The sequence below is a fragment of the Dendropsophus ebraccatus genome, chromosome 3 (assembly GCF_027789765.1).
Source record: "Dendropsophus ebraccatus isolate aDenEbr1 chromosome 3, aDenEbr1.pat, whole genome shotgun sequence".
In the NCBI taxonomy this organism is placed as follows: domain Eukaryota; kingdom Metazoa; phylum Chordata; class Amphibia; order Anura; family Hylidae; genus Dendropsophus; species Dendropsophus ebraccatus.
Window position 1 is genome coordinate 120,321,230 of NC_091456.1, and position 19,861 is coordinate 120,341,090.

Sequence of the window (19,861 nt, forward strand, 5' to 3'; positions counted from 1 at the left end):
TACCTAACTTACTGGGACTGCTGGCAACTGCAGGAAGCAGCAGCAGTTAACTCCCATCCCCTACTCTAACACCACCCCACCCCCAGAGCTCACTGCATCTGCCCCAGCAAGGAAGGGGGCACTTAACCCCCTTCTATAAAGATAGGGAGGGCACCACCTAAATAGAGATATTAGGGTGCTGCAGTTAGGGCTGGGCGGTATACCGTCAAAATACCGATACCGTCTCTGGCGTCGGTTAACCGACCTCAACTCTGCCAGGACGGTATCTGCGGTATTTCCCCCCTCCCTCCTCCTCCTCCTCACCCTGCGGCCGCATGCTCTGCTCCCCTCTGTTAATCTTCCTGAGGAGGAAGACTGGAGATGTGACAGGCTGCGCACAGGCTGTGTGCTCAGTGCTGCTGCTGCTTCCGGGCGGCTCTGGAAGCTGCACGGTGTGCCCTGCCTCCCCTCTCCCGTACATAAAGTGGCTGCTGGGGTCAGGTATGGGTCAGCACATCCTCCCCCCACCGGTCACCGCACTCTGTCCCGCACAGGAATCCTCCTCGCCTCATCTTTTGGCAGTGATGAAGCAGCCGTGTGTGACGATCTGCCCGGGACGCTGCCGGCAGATATATGTGCTACAGCACTGAGTGACAGGGGGCAGAGGATTCCTTCCTGTGCGGGAGAGAGAGAGGCCGGGGGAGCATGGAGGTGCTGACCTACAGCTGACCCCAACTGTATGTGCGGGAGAGGGGGGGGGGGCAGGGCAGCATGTGACAGTGACTGGGGGCAGATATTAGATAGAAAGGTATAGGAGCTAGATAGATAGATAAATGATAGATGGATAGATAGATAGATAGATAGATAGGTAGACAGTAGATATCTCCTATCTCCTATCTATCCCCTATCTATCTATCTCCTATCTATCTATCTATCTAGTAAGTAGATAGCCCACGGCACTCAAAGGGTTAATGGTGCGTAATGTACTGTAGATTTATTCAAAAAAACAGTGCAGCACATCGTTTTTTTTTTATAAATCTGCGTTTTGCACCGTTAACCCTTTGAGTGCAGTGGGCTATCTACTTACTATTTGAATACAGTCAAGAGTCAAGACCTAGGTCCGCTGGCACCAACCCAACGCCAATTGAGCAGTGCTGCTTTTTCTCTTTTTTTGTATCTATCTATCTATCTATCTATCTATCGCCTATCTATCGATCTATCTCCCATCTATCTCCCATCTATCTCCCATCTATCTCCTATCTATCTCCTATCTATCTCCTATCTATCTATCTCCTATCTATCTATCTCCTATCTATCTATCTCCTATCTATCTATCTCCTATCTATCTATCTCCTATCTATCTATCTCCTATCTATCTATCTCCTATCTATCTATCTATCTATCTATCTATCTATCTCCTATCTATCTATCTATCTATCTATCTCCTATCTATCTCCTATCTATCTATCTCCTATCTATCTATCTCCTATCTATCTATCTCCTATCTATCTATCTCCTATCTATCTATCTCCTATCTATCTATCTCCTATCTATCTATCTCCTATCTATCTATCTCCTATCTATCTATCTCCTATCTATCTATCTCCTATCTATCTATCTCCTATCTATCTATCTCCTATCTATCTATCTCCTATCTATCTATCTATCTATCTATCTATCTATCTCCTATCTATCTATCTATCTATCTCCTATGTGTATGTGTATGTGTGTGTGTGTGTGTGTGTGTATGTATATATATATATATATATATATATATATATATATATATATATATATATATATATATATAATATACACACACACTGGGGTAGATTTCTCAAACATGGTGTAAAGTGAAACTGGCTCAGTCGCCCCTAGCAACCAATCAGATTCCACTTTTCATCCCTCACAGACTCTTTGAAAAATGAAAGGTGGAATCTGATTGCTTGCTAGGGGCGACTGAGCCAGTCTCACTTTACACCATGTTTGAGAAATCTACCCCACAGTATATAGATAGATATAGCAAAAAATATAGGCAGCACAATAAACAAACAGTGGGTGGCAGCAGATGAATCCCAGACCTTGGATCAAGTCAGCTAGTAAAAATATTCTGATGGTAATACAAACGTGAAAACGTTGGATTTATTCCATATAACAATGTGCAGCAAACTTCACAAGTAATATACAACGTTTTGGCATCTCCTACACCATTTTCAAGTGGCACTTTTAAATGGTGTAGGAGATGCCAAAACGTTGTGTACTACTTGTGAAGTTTGCTGCACATTGTTATATGGAATAAATCCACGTTTGTATTACCATCGGAAAATGGGGTTTTCAAAAGGGGTGTGGCTTTTAAAAGGGGTGTGTCATAATTATCGTTCAATTTATCGTTACCGCCGCTACATGTACGATAAACCGCGATATTGATTTAGGCCATTATCGCCCAGCCCTAGCTGCAGTGCATGATAATACATACCAGAAAAAGACAAGCACTTAAGTGCAGCATGCCTTGTAATCAACTATCAAATACCAAAATTAAAACATAGACATATGTATTAAAAACAATTAAATAGAAACAACCATGTAGCATCACCGCAATACGGTGTGCTATCCTTCCCTGTCTATGATGACTACCAATAACCACCCATGTCCCTAATAGGGGAGTAAAGCGCAAGCATTAAACAGATGGGTATGGGTCCAACGATATACAATAACAACTCTGAGTATAAGAATGGCCCAACCCCTGTGTATGGCATTGCTACAATATGTATACCTATATATGATCCAATGGGTGTATACCCCAGGGTCCATATGCACACTGCAATACCAAAACCAAAAAAAGGGGAAAGAAGGGGGGAAAACAAACCCACCCCGCTAACCAACCATGCAGGACCAAAAATCACAAAGTTTTATATAATCATATATCTTTATTTGTATGTATGAAAAGTATATTACAAAACAAGATTAAAATAGTTTTTACATAATGGAGGAACTGACACATGAACAGAACCTCAGAACAATGGTGGTGGTAAATAATATAGAGCAATATATGTACAAAATACAAAAATAGTAAATAAATTTACACAGACGGAGCACTGGGCATTGGGCATGTAATAGACTAAATTTCAAGCATAGTGCTTAATAAAGTGCATACAAAATACTACCCATATGTCCTTAATGCAACGACCACCATACCACTCACCCGACGCGCGTTTCGCGTACTTGCTTTATCGAGGGTGATGTCACAAGTGGTAGGCTTTCCTCATTTATATCATGGTCAACCAATCCATAATGGATCTATGTGAATGTGAATGTGAATCTAGTGCCCAAAGCGGTCCCGATTTGCTGAAGAGAAGACCTTCAGACCCTAATCATGTCTAAAGTAAATTGCTTCTGGTCCACCAACATTGCCCCTTCAGTAGTGAAAGTGGTCAACTGCTAGTGTACAGAAAACTAATATAAAGGGTGGCTAGGATACAACTTGGTAACCAACTTTATTCTTCTATCCGTTTTATAACTTGTGCAGTGTCCTTAACCCCTTCCTGCACATGGCGGGTAGGGGAGTACAGAGCGGGCTAATTAAGCCATTCAAATGCAGCTGCATTTAAATGGTTTGTGCACCCCATCCCTGGTGCCTAGTGGGGGGATCGCATCGTGGAGGGGAGATCCCTTCTTTTTACCGAGTCGGGCCTCAGCGCCACAATGACTCTGACCCATTCTCTGTAATCCATAGATTTGGGCTGTAGCAGCCCAAAGTAAAACCGCACTGATGAGTGCTGTATTAAGTATACTGTACTGACCTCTATGACAGATCAGTGCTTTAATAATAAAATTCCCCAAAGGGAATCAAAGTTAAGATATTAAAAAGAAAATAGTTTTTTTTTATTAATAAAAAATCCCCTCCCCTAATAAAAGTTTAAATCACCCACCTTTTCCTATTTTATAAATAATAAATAAACCTATTTGGTATCGCCACGTGCATAATTGCCTGAACTATTAAATTATCACATTCCTGATCTTGCTTGGTAAACGGCGTAAGTGCAAAAAAAGGCCAAAGTGCAAAATTGTTAATTTTTTTTTGTCACATCAAATCAAGGTACCGACAGAAACTACAGATCATGACGCCTCACACAGACCCATAGACCAAAAAATAAAAGCGTTATAAGAATAGTAATAGAGCAATTTTAAACACATTTAGTATTTATTTTTAAAAGTTTTAATTTTTTAAAAGCTGTCAAATAAGTTTGACATCATTGTAAGCGTAATTACTTGAGGAACATAGATGACATATCAGTTTTACCATAGGGCGAACAGCGTAAACACAACCACCACCCCCTTCCCACCCCAATCAAAAGAATTGCACTTTTTTTTCATTTCACTGCACAAATCAATTTTTTTTCTTGTTTTGCAGCATTTTTTATAAAAAAAAATTAAGTCTGTCATTGCAAAGTATAATTGGTGTCGCAAAAAATAAGGGCTTATGTGGATCTGTAGGGCAGAAATGAAAATTGACCAAGAAGGGAAAGGGTAAAAGTGTGTCTTTTAAGCAAATGTTTTGTGAGGGTTTTGGTTGTTTGAGCTGTCTTCCCTATTTTGTTCAGTGGTTGTTGTGTGTGTTTTGTTTCTGTTAGTTCTGTGTCTCCTTCGTAATTTCTTTTCTTTGGTTTGCTGTTGCCGGATGTGGAGGAGTGATTTTGAATGGCTTGTATTTGAGGGTCTGCTGATGTTCGTGTTAGAGTTCTGCACAGCTGCCGTTTATATCAATTGAGATATAGCTAGCGGGGCTCCACAGCACAACAGAGTGTAACTGAGGCTGTCTTGTCATCTGCCTTCACCACACTCATAGCTGACTAACCGGAGCTATGTAGACAGCAGGAACATATTGACCACAGAAATGACAGCGGTGCACTTGCACCAAATGCTGTATTACTATTCCATCTTCCCTGAGCAGCTTTTACAGTCAGATCTCCCCTTATGCAGCAGGGCCAGAACTTGGTGATCTCATACTGACTACTGCTACATTGTATTCAAAAGTCTTACTCTCATTGGATACTACCTCACTGTCTCCAACTTGGATATGTTTTTAAATACTTACATGGCTCTTAATACATTGTATTGAAGTGTCTCCCATAAGAAGTGAACACTTCGGACAGTTCTCATACAGTTTGTGCTAATAACTTGTAACAACACTAATGGCTCCTACAGCCCTATTGATTTGGCAGCTTTGGTACTTCAACCCCCATCCGCACAAGGACTGAGGAGGATGTTGGGAGTATTTAGCCTATGAAATTGCATTGTTTTTTACAGACTGCACACTTTAGGGATTTTCCAACGGCCGTGGCCTTTATGAACTTTCTTTATCAGTGTCCATATGTGCTTACCTTTTATTATTAACACAAGGGCCCTAAGGTATAGGCATTGTATTATTGTTATTGTTATTATTGTATCCAATATGTAGAGGACAGATTTTTTTTGATTTATCTAAATGCAAAACATGCAAAGTTAAAAGCATTTAAAAAGCAAAAAGTGCCTAGCCCTGCTAAGGTAGGAGCAAGGCACCCCATATACCAACTCCCACTACACAGTATGTGGTAGGAACCTGCAATAGTACAGATAAAAAATATAACATACGGTCAAACAAAACGGTTGTTTCGGATGATACACTTTACATTTTCTTCTCCATCTGACCCAGACCACCCACCTAACCTATAATTCATCTCTTCAAAACCTGCCAGACAATCTTAAGCTCCAGCATCTTCCTTTTCTTTTTCTCACCTGTAGGGTCCCAAAGAGCAGTAATTCCATGGTTTGGTGTCATGCGCAGTAAAGTTAGTAGGTACATGGGTTGCCCCCTGTATGTAGGACTCCCCATATAGCAATAATGCCTCCCTGCTGTGCACCCTTATCCCCCACATAGTGATAATGCCTCCTACTGTGCATGCCCCACATAGTAATAATGCCTCCTGCTGTGCCCATCAATGCCTCTTCCTGTGCACCACACAAATTAATAATAATAATGCTTACCTAATCTGTGCATGGAGTGGGTGCCTCTATCTGGCCTCCAGCCTGTGAGAAACAGGGATGGGATGCTCCAGCAGGCACAATCATGTCATATCATTGAGTCTGCTGGAAAGATCCTGTTTTGGCATCTCATTGACTGCGGGCATGAAGTACCTGCAGCCTATGAGAATCAATGGAGGAGATCGACGCTGACAGTTCCTGCTCCTACATTCTGTTCTCTTTTGAGGTTTGACCCGCTCATCCTACACTACAGTAAACGGGCTGAATATAACAGCAAGAGGGGCATCCCTAGAAGCTAGCTGGCCGCAGCTTCTGGGAATACATAAAGGGAGCAAGTGCACTAGAATGCCACAGCACCTCAGTTGGGATCTGCTGGATTAGACACTGGTTCTTGCCAAAAGAGGGCATGAAAGGGCTTTTCCTGCTGTAGTTTTATAGGCTCTTAAAGGCTACTTTTGGGTAGTTTACCTGTTGGTAAGAGATTGAGTATGGGTATGTTATAAAGGCATGTCTGCCCATAAAATAAAACATTTTGCCAAGTTAATAGACCCTGATATTAGCCGCATAACTAGGCGGATGCGGAAGAGAAGCTGGATGCTTGTTTTGAAGAATTGCTCTCAAGCTAGGCTGTCCTGAGCAAGCTGTTACAAGGTGTTGGGAGCAGTGGTTACATGAGGACTCGCACATACCAGTTCTTTGTCCACCATCGAGACACAAATTGCACCCTCGTTACATATCTCTGCCAGAACCATTTCATCTGGCATTTTTCAGCACGATTTAGCTTTCTTTCACACACACTGTCTCTCAGGAGTGTCTTCGCCAAATTGAAACACTTCTTCTTTGGCCTGCCTGCGCACCAATCAAGCATAAGTCTGGTTCAGCATATGTCTGCAAGGTCTCCAGGTCCAGCTGCAATATGCAATACAACTGTCCTGCAGGATACCACACTGATCCTGTCTAGCTGTATCTCATCTTGTATCCAGACAGCCCAGCAAATGCTGGAGCCTCCTTTCAACTCTAAAGTTTTCATATGTGTGTGTATATATACACACACACACACACACATACTGTATATACAGTATATGTATTATGTGTGTGTGTATATATATATATATATATATATATATATATATATATATATATATATATATATATATATAATAATTATAAAATAAGAGCAGTCACCACTCACCGGTCCAGTTGCAATGTACATGTATGTGACTTTTTTGGGCTGATATTTGCAACTGGAATGATGAGGGCAGACTTCTGATTGTGTCTTTGCTCTTCGCTGTTGCTGTCTTGTGGCCAGAATCATCTGATGTCCATCCAGCCCTTAGCCTGTGTTTGTGAATTGAGTCCTTTGGTGCCAGATCTGCTACTCTGTTTTACATATATATAAAATTTAAGTTTTTCTCTTTCTAATTGTTTTTTTCTAATCTGTTTTTATTCCTGCAGAATACGGTTTAAAGCTCGGCAGTCAGATCTTCATTAAACACATTACAGAGACTGGTCTGGCAGCCCAGGAAAAGTTCCTACAAGAGGGTGACCTTATTCTCAAGGTTATTAATGGCTCCCCTACCATCTACATGCTCCTCTTTCCCACATTGTAATCTAAATTGAGTGCTAGCTCTATCAGTCTATAATTATATATTCTGAATTTACAGATAAATGGTGTGACAAGTGAGAATATGTCTTTGGCTGACACAAGGAGGCTTATTGAGAAGTCAAAAGGCAAACTTACCCTTACTGTTTTAAGGGATAATCGACAATTCTTGGTCAACATTCCAGAAGTAATGGACAGTGAAAGTGATGATAGGAGCTCCATTCCAAATGGTAAGACATGAGGATATTATTATTCCTTCAATAGATCGAAAAGTACATATATCAAAATACATGGTGGATAAATACCATAAGACAGTGATATAGAAAAGGAGGCGATATTCTACATTTCTAATGTAGGGGAAAATAGACATGTGGCCACAGCATTTTGCAATTTAGCCATGTGCAATAACAGTATAACTGGATGCCTTGTTTGGTGGATAAGCTTGCAGTATGATAATTTATGCTATACAAATGTGGCTCTGTCAACAGAATATGTGTCCTTGTTTAAAAAGATTATCCAGGCTTACAAAATCATGGCTGCTTTCTTCCAGAAATGGCACCTCTGTCCTCATCTTGGTTTGGTTTTGCAGCTCTATTCCATTGACTGGGATAATGCCAACTGCAATACGACACACAAACTGAGGACAGGTCTGGTGCTGTTTTTGCAGATTAGCTGTGTTTATTCTAATCCTGGATAGCCCCTTTTTAAAGTGTTGCTGTCATTGTAACCTTCAAAATATAAATCAAGTAGGGAATGATATAAAGCAAGTTTGCAATTTTCTTTCTTTCGTTTTTTTGTTCGTTCGTTCGTTCTTTCTTTTGTTCTTTCTTTCTTTCTTTCTCTGTCTTCCTTTTCCTTTTCCTTCTCCTTCCAGGTCTAGTCTCCTGAAGGCAACTTTTTAGTTTTGTGCTGGTTGGGGAAAAAAAGACTAAACACAAGAAGTCACAGCCAGTACAGATTGTCACCGCTTAATGCGTTTATCAATCAAATGACTTCCTTCTCTGTGAGTGAAGATATCCCATACAAAGAACACCTGTGATAATACCTGATGCACCGAGTATAATTATATTACCTATGAAATACTAAGGAAATCAAAACATGGCGTGTTGGTGAGTGGGGGTTGAGTTTATTAAAATGTAGGGCTTTTTTACCCGATTACCAATTCACTGGTCAACAGCCAAAAAGGTTTCGACATGAAAACAGTTGAACTTAAATAATTATAGGGTGCTGATTTGAAATTGGCTCTAATTTTCAAGATATAGACGTACTTTCTATACTTCTCACAGCCTGTGATACAATACTAGGAAAAGTTTGCATCATCAACTGGTATATTGCATCATCTTAGAATGACCAATAGTTATGGTATAAGGCTAGGTTCACACTGCGTTTTTGCCATCTGTGTGCCTCCGTTTTGATCTGCTTTCTATTGACTTCCATTATAAAAAGTATCAACACTACTTTTGTGTCTGTTAAAAAAACGGATCCGTTTTGATCATTTTTTTTTTTTTTTTTTATAATGGAAGTCAATGGAAAGACTGATTTAAAACGGATGCACACAAATGCATCCGTTTTTCATCTGTTTTTTGCAAAAAAAAAAAAAAAAACGGATGGAAAAAAAAACCCGGATTGCAAAAACGCAGTGTGAACCTAGCCTAAGGTATCTGGGTAAATGGAACCCATCAATGCTTGCAGGTTACTGCTAGACAGTTATCAGAGACAATCCCATGTATGAATACAAAAGACATGTGTAAATGCACAGAGTAGCCATTGAATAAGGACCTGCATTCGAGAGTTCAATAAACATAATTTGTAAAAATTCTTGGATATGCCTGTAAATTGTTGTTAATTTCAAATAGAACTGTGTTTACTATGAATGTTTCAAAAGTTTATGTAAACAGTAAACTTGCTTCCTTATAATTGCAGAAGTAATAAATATATAGGCTATTATACTGTATTCTATACAATTCACAAAACAGTAACATAAGAACTCTTCCATATCATAGAAACTAGAGCCAATTAACATTTTTCTTTGTGATATTTGAATTCAGCACATAAAAATCAGTAAGAAATGGATAATTTTATTTCTGAACCAAACAACTTTTGAAAATTTGTTGACCAGTGTTACAAATTGGGATCTAATGGGGAACATTACTTGATAGACTAAAAAATACTTTTTACCATGAGCACTGTGGAGCCTTTTCTTCTTGGTGTCACAATAGCCCCTGCCACACTGAATACCTTCTTCGATGCAACACTGATGACTAGGCATGACAGCAGAGACAAATAATAATCTGCCAGTTGTGTGAGTGGCTGAAATGAGATTATTGAAGTGCTCTTGCACCGACAATCACTTTGCTATGTGCACCTCTCCTCCCTACTGTTCTTGGTATACTGCTATGGCGGCTGGGGTCCTTCTCATCCACCACCTCTTATCCATCTCCCTCTGCTGTTCACAGTCAGAGAAGCCACCCATTGTTGTCTAGGCTTCTTTATGTTAAAGGGGTTATAAGGCCTTAAAAAAAAAAATATGTACAAGAAATGTATAGGCTAGGCACTGCTTCTCCGTGTACCTCGCAGGTGCTGGGTATATGCGGTGTAGCCTGGGAGTCTCGGATGCGTGTATGATCATGCACTAAGGTGGTGCTCTGCCCGGATACAGTCCAATATAACGTAGCAGAATAAATAAGAAGGCGGTCACTCACCATACAAGTGCTGGATTTATTGTATCTTTACCATAATAGGGTACAGGCAGTCATGCTGTGTGCGTTCCACTAAGGCTACGATCGTTTCGCGTTTGCACGCTTCCACTGGCCTCGTAGTACCTCGTTGGTACTACGAGGCCAGTGGAAGCGTGCAAACGCGAAACGATCGTAGCCTTAGTGGAACGCACACAGCATGACTGCCTGTACCCTATTATGGTAAAGATACAATAAATCCAGCACTTGTATGGTGAGTGACCGCCTTCTTATTTATTCTGCTACGTTAAAAAAAAAAACAACACACGGTTACTTTCTTCCAGAGACCGCATCAGTTTGGGTGGGCTTTTGCAACTTAGTTCCATTATAGTAAATTGCACTTTATTTCAAACCACACCTGAACTGGAAACAAAAGTCATGTTGTCTCTGAAAGAAAGTGGCCTTGTTTTACAAACACTGGATAACCCCTTTTAAACATCGGAGTGGTGTTGGTCATGTAGCTGACTATCCTTTTTGTCAGAACACTCTCCAGGACATGAAGCAGTGGAAGCACGGCGTTCATCCTGTACTCATGCCTGCATCCTCAAATAATATAAGGAATCAGCAGGCATCACGCTTTATCTTCAAGTGTGTGACTTGAAAATTGCAGTGATGCTGCTCTAATAGCCTATGTGGAATTCCGCCACTGCCAATCTCTGCTCGTACAGATGGTCCAACTTGTGGAGAAGATCAGTCAATTTTCTAGTAGGCCAAGCTCTCTTTGAATCTCGAAGAGGGCGTTCCATGCAACGTATGAATGGGTGAAGTGCATGCAAGGTTTCCGGCGCAATGAAGGATCAGAAAGATCTTTGCACAATGACTTCAGCCAGGTGCAATGTTTGAGCAAGCTATCCCTGATGCAGTGTCGACACAACATTCTTCCTATTATTGGTGACTACAGTTCCCAATTACAGTTGGCAAGTGATTAGCCAAGTGGAGACTTCCTCATGGATGCAGCAAAGTAGTTCTTGTCCACAATGGCTGATTTGAACCAGGCTGACAAATGTTAGGACAGCGATGCCCTAACATCAGTGGTATGACCTCGGGATTGGGTGTACTGATGAGAAGATGAGGAAAAAGGGGTGGAGGCAGAGGACAAAGTGTCTGCAGAAAGCTCTCAAAGGCACAGTGAAGGCGAGAGTGGATCCTGCCACAAAGGAGCATTGAGGTTCCGATTTTGACAAGCAGCGAGGTGTTGGCATTTGCATGGAAGTGGTGCCTAGGTTTTCACCCTTCGCAGAACTCACCTGGGCACAGTGTACATCGTATCATGTAAACTACATTATTAAAGGAAGTACACAGAAACATATATGTAATTTTTATAGTCTTGATGCGTCATCATAATCTTCATAATTGGGAACAAACATGTCCTCTCCCAAGCTTGATTCATCAATAGCCATGCAGTAGGAACCTGTACTTTGGCTAGTAGCTGCCCCTGCCTGGCCCTTCTGACTGCTCTTAATTGTGTCAACTACCCCTGTCTTTTTCTTCCCACTTAGGAATTGCCTTTAAACAGATCCTTCACATCCAGTGTCTTAAGGTCTAAGGATTCGGTTAAGCTCAAGAGGAGCTCTCTTGCAGATGGTACTGGCAACTGCAATTTGGTCTAAGACACCCAATCACCATTCCCACGAATCCCTCTTGGACTGGGACCACCTTCTGTGCCACCTTGGCCGCTAACATTGGCCGTACCCTGAGAAGGGCCAGATTTTTTGGCATGCTTGGACATTTGTGCTATGTAAAGTGAACTAAAAAAAAATGTGTATTCGGATAATGTTTAAGGGTACAAACCCACTTGACGTATTTACTGCGTGAATCAGTCTTAAAAATAAGCAGGCAAAACGCAGGTTGGCTTTATACAATTGTTCTGTGTTAAAATACGCAATTGCGTATTTTTGAAGCATGAAGCTTGTTGTTAGCAAAGCATCAGTTGTTAACAACCTGTGCGAAAAACGCATGTAGCTTCATGCTTCAAAAATACGCGATTGCGTATTTTAACACAGAACAATTGTATAAAGCCAACCTGCGTTTTGCCTGCTTATTTTTAAGACTGATTCACGCAGCAAATACGTCAAGTGGGTTTGTACCCTTAAAACATTTGAATACTGTGTACCCACCACACATACTTGCCTGTAATACACAAATATGAGGCAAGCCAATTTTTTTGGCGGAAAAAAAAGAATGACTGACTTGATAATACTGCAGAAACAGCAGCCAGTCACTACTTAGTCCGAAACAATGACTTGCCATAATGCAGAAGCAGCACCCAGTTTATTTCTGTACTGGACACTGGCTGTACAGCCCTCAATAAAATATACCCACAATCAACCCTCCTATCATCTTCTCTCTGCCTATCTCTCTATTCTTCTCTCTCTGCACCAACTTTTTACTTCCACCTAATCTCCACTTCACACACAGACTGACCGCCTCTAGGAAACAAATCACCTTATATAAAGGGTTAGAATGCTTTAGCGTCCATTGATGTTGAGAGCCTCTGCATCCGCATCCCTCATGATGCGGGTTGTAGTGAATATTGATTGGTTCTTAGAAAGGGGGCACAATTCCTCTGTACTGCTGTCATTCTTTAATGAAGGGTTTCTTTTTGTATTGAATACTAACACTTACCAGTTTGAGGATAGGTGGCAAAGGCAGGAGATCGGCACTGCCATAGGCACACAGGTCTCATGTACTCTGCACCCCAAGAACCTCAGTGATCTGTGATCTTTCACGAATTTTGTATACTTTGACGAAATAAAAAATTGTTTGAATGCTCAGCTCTTGTGTGCATATGCTTTTATCCCACTGTGTTTGAGTTGTATAGTTCACATGCATAGCTGCACTCTATATAGTGTGGTGCCCAACTTCTTGTTTTAAAGTGAATGTACCACCAGGTACATTCGCCTTTAACATGACCTACGGATAGATTGGCGCCGGAGAGGGGAAGCCGGTGCCGAGGCCCATTTTTAGAACCGCGGCCTGGTTCCCGTGTGCGGCGCTGTTCTATCCACTGGTACCGGGGCTGGGGCACTAAAGGCCAGCCCCCAGTGGGAGGAATCCCCCGCCCCTCTATGACGCGGCTCCATTGATTCTAACAGAGCCGCGTCATAGAGGAGAGGGGATTTCCTTCCACTGGGGGCGGGCCGGCCCGTCTCCAGTGCTTTAGCCCCGGCCCGACACCCGTGGAATGAATGACTCCATACACGCCTCCCCTTGCTAGCGCCGATCTATCCGTGGGTCATGTTAAAGCAAATGTACCTGATGGTACATTCACTTTAAGTTATTGACATGTGGACCTTTTTTGTTTGGGTATACCACCACTATTTTTGTTTCCTATAGTTTATTAAATTGTTTCAAAAAACTAAAACACTATTGCATGATTCTACTTAAATGCCCTACTTTAAAGTGTCAAAAATCAATAGTACAGGCAATTTTAAGAAACTTTGTAATTGGGTTTATTAGGCAAATATGCCATGTTCTGCATTCAAAAGGACTTTCCCCAGGTTTCCGCGCCTTCTTCCTCTCTCTCTTTCACTGCTCATTAACAGGAAATCTTGACTTGTTTACATCAGTCGAGCCCTGTCTAATCTATGGAGAGGGGAGGAGGGAGGAGTGAGATTAGTCACCAGCTGAGAGGAGAGAGCAAAGGATTACACAGCGGGAGCTGTGTGAAAGTCTGTATTCAGAGAGGTCCGTGCTGACTTCAGAGGAGAGAGCCCAGTGATGTAGCTGTAAATTGTTGTCCTGTTTTGGTTCCTCATCTCCCTGCACCCTCCCCTCTCCAAAGAGAACCATGAAGACATGGGGGAGAGTTTCAAACTGCTTTTTCATAATAAAATGCATTTTCTCGGATAATAAACCCAATTGCAAAGTTTCTTAAAATCGCCTGTACTGTTGATTTCTGCAAGAAAAAAACAAAAAAATTAACGACAGTGACACTTTAATGCTAAAATATCACTATAGTGTGAAATTTTTATGTTTTCCATAAATTTCAACAGAAAAAAGGTAAAATTGGCAGCACATCTATGACTCTGTTCACACTGCAGGTTGTACGCTACTTGTGGCTTAAAGGCAATCTATCAGCTCTTGGGCCTTATCTAAGGTGCTGACAGTGTTCTGTAGTTGGCAGTCCCCTAATGAGCATGGTGCTTTTTGGTAATTTTCCATGCAGTGGATTATCTCATACTGTACTGAAGAGGCAAAGAGAAGTTGTTCGTGCCATACTCTGGCACACCTCTCCACTCCTTCCCCTCCTCTTCATGAATGATCAATGCTGCCCAGCCTCCTGCTTGCTCAGCTGTCAGCCAGTGTCTCTGCAGATCAGTCCTCTGTAGGCAGTTTATGTCTGAAAGAAAGACTCAGATATAGTTGAAGCTGTGGTCTAGGGGTATCTCTCCTGTCGAGACCTGCCATCAGTTTATTGTCTGGTTTAAATACCCTGATGGAAATGAAATAGAGGTCTTTATTTATGTTTTCCTCATTATTGTATCATTTTCAAGGCTATGTTCACACACAGTATTTTTGCTCAGTATTTTAGTCAGTATTTTGCAACCAAAACCAGAAGTGGATTAAAAACAAAGAAAGGCTATGTTCACACACTTGAGTGGATGGCTGCCATTTTATGACAAATAATTACTATTTTTAAACAACATCTAATATTTGCCATTAATTAACGGCCATCTGCTCAGTCTCAACAGTGTGAGAACATAGTGTTTCTGCGTTGTCAATCCACCTCTGGTTTTGGTTGCAAAATACCGAGCAAAAATACTGTGTGATCATAGGCTTAAAAATGATACAATAATGAGGGGGGGGGGGGGGGGGCATAAATTTAATTTCCATCAGGGGATTTAAACCAGAGAATGAAATGCCAGCAGGTCTCTAGACAGGTTAAATACGTGTAGACCACAGCTCCAACACATTTAGGAGAAGAGAGTATACTTGTGTTTCTTTTAGAAAAAAAACCTGCCTAAAGAGGACTTATCTGCAATCAGAGACACTGGCTGACAGTTGAGCGAGCAGGAGGCTGGGCAGCATTGATCATTCATGAAGAGGAGAGAGGGGAAGGAGTGTAGAGATGTGTCAGTGTGTGGCATGAACAATTTTTCTGTGGCTCTTCAGCACAGTAGGAGACATAAGATTGGACATAATCCACTGCACGGAAAAATACCAAAAAAGCACCATGCTCACTAGGGAGATGCCAGCTACAACACACTGCCAGCACTTCAGGTAGGGCCCAGGAGCTGACAGATTCCCTTAAAGTACAGACAAAAAAAAACAAAAACAAAAAACAGAAATTGCAACAGCAACCCACAGGTGCAAGGGCTTACCATATATACTCCTCCCAGTGTACACACGATAAACACCTGCTCTGTAGATATTAAAAAGTGAGGATCTTAGCAAACTATTTGATCAAACAGATCAAAATGCTAGAGTGAAAATGCTAGAGTAGGGACCATGTCTCTGAGGACACCTTAACGTTGGTGACAAAGCAGGTGTTTATGGTGTGTACACTGGGAGGCGTATATATGATAAGCCCTTGCACCTGTGGGTTGCTGTTGCACCTTCTGGTTTTTTTTGTCCCATAAATTTCACCTGCAAGCCAAATAAAAACTTTTTGTGAGTGGTGTGCATATATGTGTTTAAAATAGAGGTTCCTGCTGTGCCCGGTATTTTAGGTAGAAGCCACAATGCCCATTGCTGTGCTTTGCACGTAGTAGCATGTAATGTACTTGTCACTTGGCATTGCACAGTGAAGGTTGGTGAGGTGCATGTCACATGCTGCTTAATGCACAGGCATGTTAGTATCAGGACAGATGACACAGCAAGGGAGCGTGTCAGCTTCTACCTGCATTACGGGACACAGAAAGAACATAGGTATGTGAGGGACACAGACCTGTGGCAATACAGTATAAAGTGGGCATCCACTTTTAGGGGCTAAAAGTTTTTCTATTTTGCCAAACCTTTAGAGACTTTTTGACATAGACAATCAGCAACTATATAATTATTGTATGTCCTTTTGAGACGCTAGTTGTATTTGTAGATGTAGAATCTATAAATCAGTTTTTTTGTTTTTTCTTTGACAGGTGTTTCAGAGCTGAGTTCGGATCAGTCCCCACCACCTTCGCATCCCCCTCCACCCCCTCCAGGACAAACCCATAGCAGCTCTTCTGAGAGTCTAGAGAACACTGTGTAAGAGTCACTATTCAGCTTTCTTATGCACAAATTATTACTTAGTTTGCAGGTATCTCTTTATCCTTTTTTCTTTTTTTTTTTTCCAAATTTGTTTTCTAGGGAGAGTCATCCACCCAATGGAGTACCAAGCCCACAGATAGATATGTTAGAACATGAAAATGGTAAGATACTGTCGTAATAGCTATATTGTAGTTGTGATTAACATGTTCATTCTTCAGCGCGTACTGAGCAGGAGCGCGCACCTCCCATAGACTCCCATTATGAGCGGGAGGCTAACTGCATTCCGCGGCGGACAATTCAGTCGCGGAATTCCGCTACTTTTGCTCAGTGGGAGCGGGGCCTTAGAGGTATTCAGTATAGATGCTGCCTCTAGTCATTAAACAAACTATAATATTAGAAAAAAATCAATCTGAGTAAGTGCACAATGCAGGCCTAAAGTATACCTTTGCAGAAATAGTACAAGCAATTATAAGAAACTCTGTAATAGGTTTTATTAGGCACAAAAGCCTGCATCTGAGGGGGAGGGTAAAAAAAAACAAAAACAAAAAAAAAACGCTTTCTGAGTACAGAAGGAAACGCTCTTGCTAAATAAAACCTATTACAGAGTTTCTTAACCCCTTAGCGTCCCATGATGTATCTGATACGTCATGGTGACTCTGGGGGAGTTCAGAGTTCACTCTGAACAGCATCGCTCCCGGCTGTGATCTGCAGCCGGGGAGCGCCTGTATTAGCCGGCAAGGGTCCGGCTAATTAAGCACTTCAATGCAGCTGTCAAACATGACAGCTGCATTGAAGTGCTTTATACATAATCTCCCTGGTGTGATGTGATCACAGGGGGGGGGAGATCCGTTCTTCTGCCCATGCCGGGCCTCAGCGTCACACTGACTCTGATCCCGGCTCGGCAATAAATTGCTCTGGTCTGCAGCAGGCCAGTGCAATCTATCACCGATGTGACTGATCTTTGCTGTGTATATACACAGCATTGATCTCTATGAGAGATCAGCACTATGTATATACAAGTCCCCCAGGGGGACTTCTAGTTAATGTAAAAAAAAAAGTAAAGTGTTTTTGTTAATAAAAAATGTAAAAAAGTAACAAATCAAAAATGGATACATTGGATGGATTGCAAAAAATGCAGTGTGAACCCAGCCTTATGCTTCAAAGGAGACGTCCAGCTAAATATTTTATTAAAGTATTGTATTGCCCCCCAAAAGTTATACAAATCACCAATATACACTTACTATTGCATCAAGGCTTCACTTCCTGGATAAAATGGTGATGTCACGACCCGACTCCCAGAACTGTGTGGGCTGTGGCTAATGGAGAGGATGATGGAAGGGGATACTGAGAGACACAGTGCACTGGAGGGACACTCACCATCCCTCTGCTATCATCCTCTACAGCAGCCACAGCCCACACACCACTAGGAGTCGCGGGGTGACATCACCATTTTATCCAGGAAGTGACATCACCATTTTATCCAGGAAGTGAAGCCTTGATGCAGTAGTAAGTGCAGGGAAAAAAGCACTTTTTAGCATTTCCTGTAATTAGTGTATATTGGTGATTTGTATAACTTTTGGGGGGGCAATACAGTACCTTAATAAAAATTTGCGCCTGACTTCTTTAAAATCGTTAAAACGTTCCTGTCATTTGCAGTAACTTTTGGCATTTCCTAAGACATATCTGTTATGCTGCGTTTACACGAAACGATAATTGGCCCGATCGTACGATTAACTATGTCGGAGTAACGATTTTTTTTTTTTCATAACAGTCAGCATTTAGACGGTACGATATATCGTATGGAAATTAATTTTTCGCTTAAGCCTATCTCACACATTGTTTACACGGAACGATCTGCAAATTTTTTGCGAACGACGATTTTAGAACATGTTGTAAGATCAAAATAAACGATTTCTCGTTCGTCTTTTGATCGTTCACAGCGTTTACACGTACGATTATCGTTGGAATTCGATCATTATCGTGCGAATTCGCATGATTATAATCGTTCCGTGTAAACGCAGCATTAATGTAAATCCTTGGTGAAGTTAATTTAGAAGTCCATATACACATGAGTAATGTTTGACCCCAGCAGGGGTCTTTTTTTAGGCCCTTGATAGACTTGATAAAGACCCAGCTGAGATGTTGCTCGTGTATATGGATTTCTGAAAAAGATTTAACCAAGTATTTACACAGCCAGTTGTTGTTGAAATTCTTTTATAAGTTCCCTGACCTGTTGGGATTGAAGAACTGCTGACGTGCATTCACTTTCTAACTACGCCTCACTGTACTGACATTTTGGGGCTGTTGAACACTGGTTGTTTGGTATTTCTGATCATACAGGGTTGCACTCTTGAGAGCTGCTGCTGTCCCAAGATATAGCCAATAGAAATGCACGGCGGCACACATCTCTCCCTGGCTGTCAGCCAATTCCAACTTGTTCTCTTAATTATGGTCTATGGAGTGAACAAGTCTAATATTCTGCTAATCGGGGAGTGGATCACAGGATCTCAGGGGTGAGGCCCAGTGTGATGAGTAACGTTTTACAGCTACCCAACACCACTATCACCTATATGATAGAATTTAACACTGCTATATGATGATGAATGCAGGCTGACTGTGAAACTTTTCATGCATGCATGGTTAATTATAGAGATAAGCGAACCGAACTTCCCAAACTCATTTTCTTTCCAAATGCTGCAAGAAGTTTGCTTGTAATGCTTGGAATTGGGTCGTCTCATCCATTCTTGCTTGTGTAGTGCTGTATTAGTACTGTATATAGCTATTTATATATATAGATAGATAGATTTTTTTAATACTTGCTCTTTCTAACCAGTTAATAGTGAACCTTCATTGGATATAGCGTACATGCAAGAAACTGAGCCACCTATGGATAAGGACAGAGCTGAACTACAAGTGGGGTATCTAAAATTTTATTTTCTTGACAAATTTCTCCGTAAATAACACATATATTTTCTTTGTTATTTTAATTAAATTTTACTTCTTTAGTCTTTTTTTAGTCATTCTTTCTTGTTTGGTTTTTTTTTTTTTTTTTTTTTTTAATTATTAATCAGTTCGTGATTAAGCTGTATGGGATAGACTGTGACCCCCTTATTCTAGCTCATACCAACAATTAAGACAAATTAAATGGAGCAATCATAGAAGGAAGGAGTATCACTCAGTAATATATTCCCGGTGGAAATGAGTATATCTAGTATAGACAGTAATCCACTGGTACACTTTATGAGAATAGAAGACAAGATAGTCTGGAGTATTCAAATGCAAGTGCTTTTGTACATCATTTATTGTGAAATCGTGATACAACACAGACAGAATC

At 41.1% G+C, this 19,861-nt stretch overlaps 1 protein-coding gene across 4 annotated transcripts in view; it reads left to right on the forward strand.

Annotated features, from left to right (window-relative positions):
- Window positions 1-19,861, forward strand: part of TJP3 (tight junction protein 3) — a 162,431-nt gene that overhangs the window by 72,183 nt on the left and 70,387 nt on the right. For all 4 annotated transcript variants that reach the window (XM_069962580.1, XM_069962581.1, XM_069962579.1 and 1 more), the window contains exons 6-10: window positions 7,456-7,559; window positions 7,665-7,833; window positions 16,419-16,524; window positions 16,627-16,688; window positions 19,361-19,445. In XM_069962580.1, the coding sequence (XP_069818681.1) occupies window positions 7,456-7,559; window positions 7,665-7,833; window positions 16,419-16,524; window positions 16,627-16,688; window positions 19,361-19,445 (526 nt within the window). The remainder of the gene's footprint in view (window positions 1-7,455; window positions 7,560-7,664; window positions 7,834-16,418; window positions 16,525-16,626; window positions 16,689-19,360; window positions 19,446-19,861) is intronic.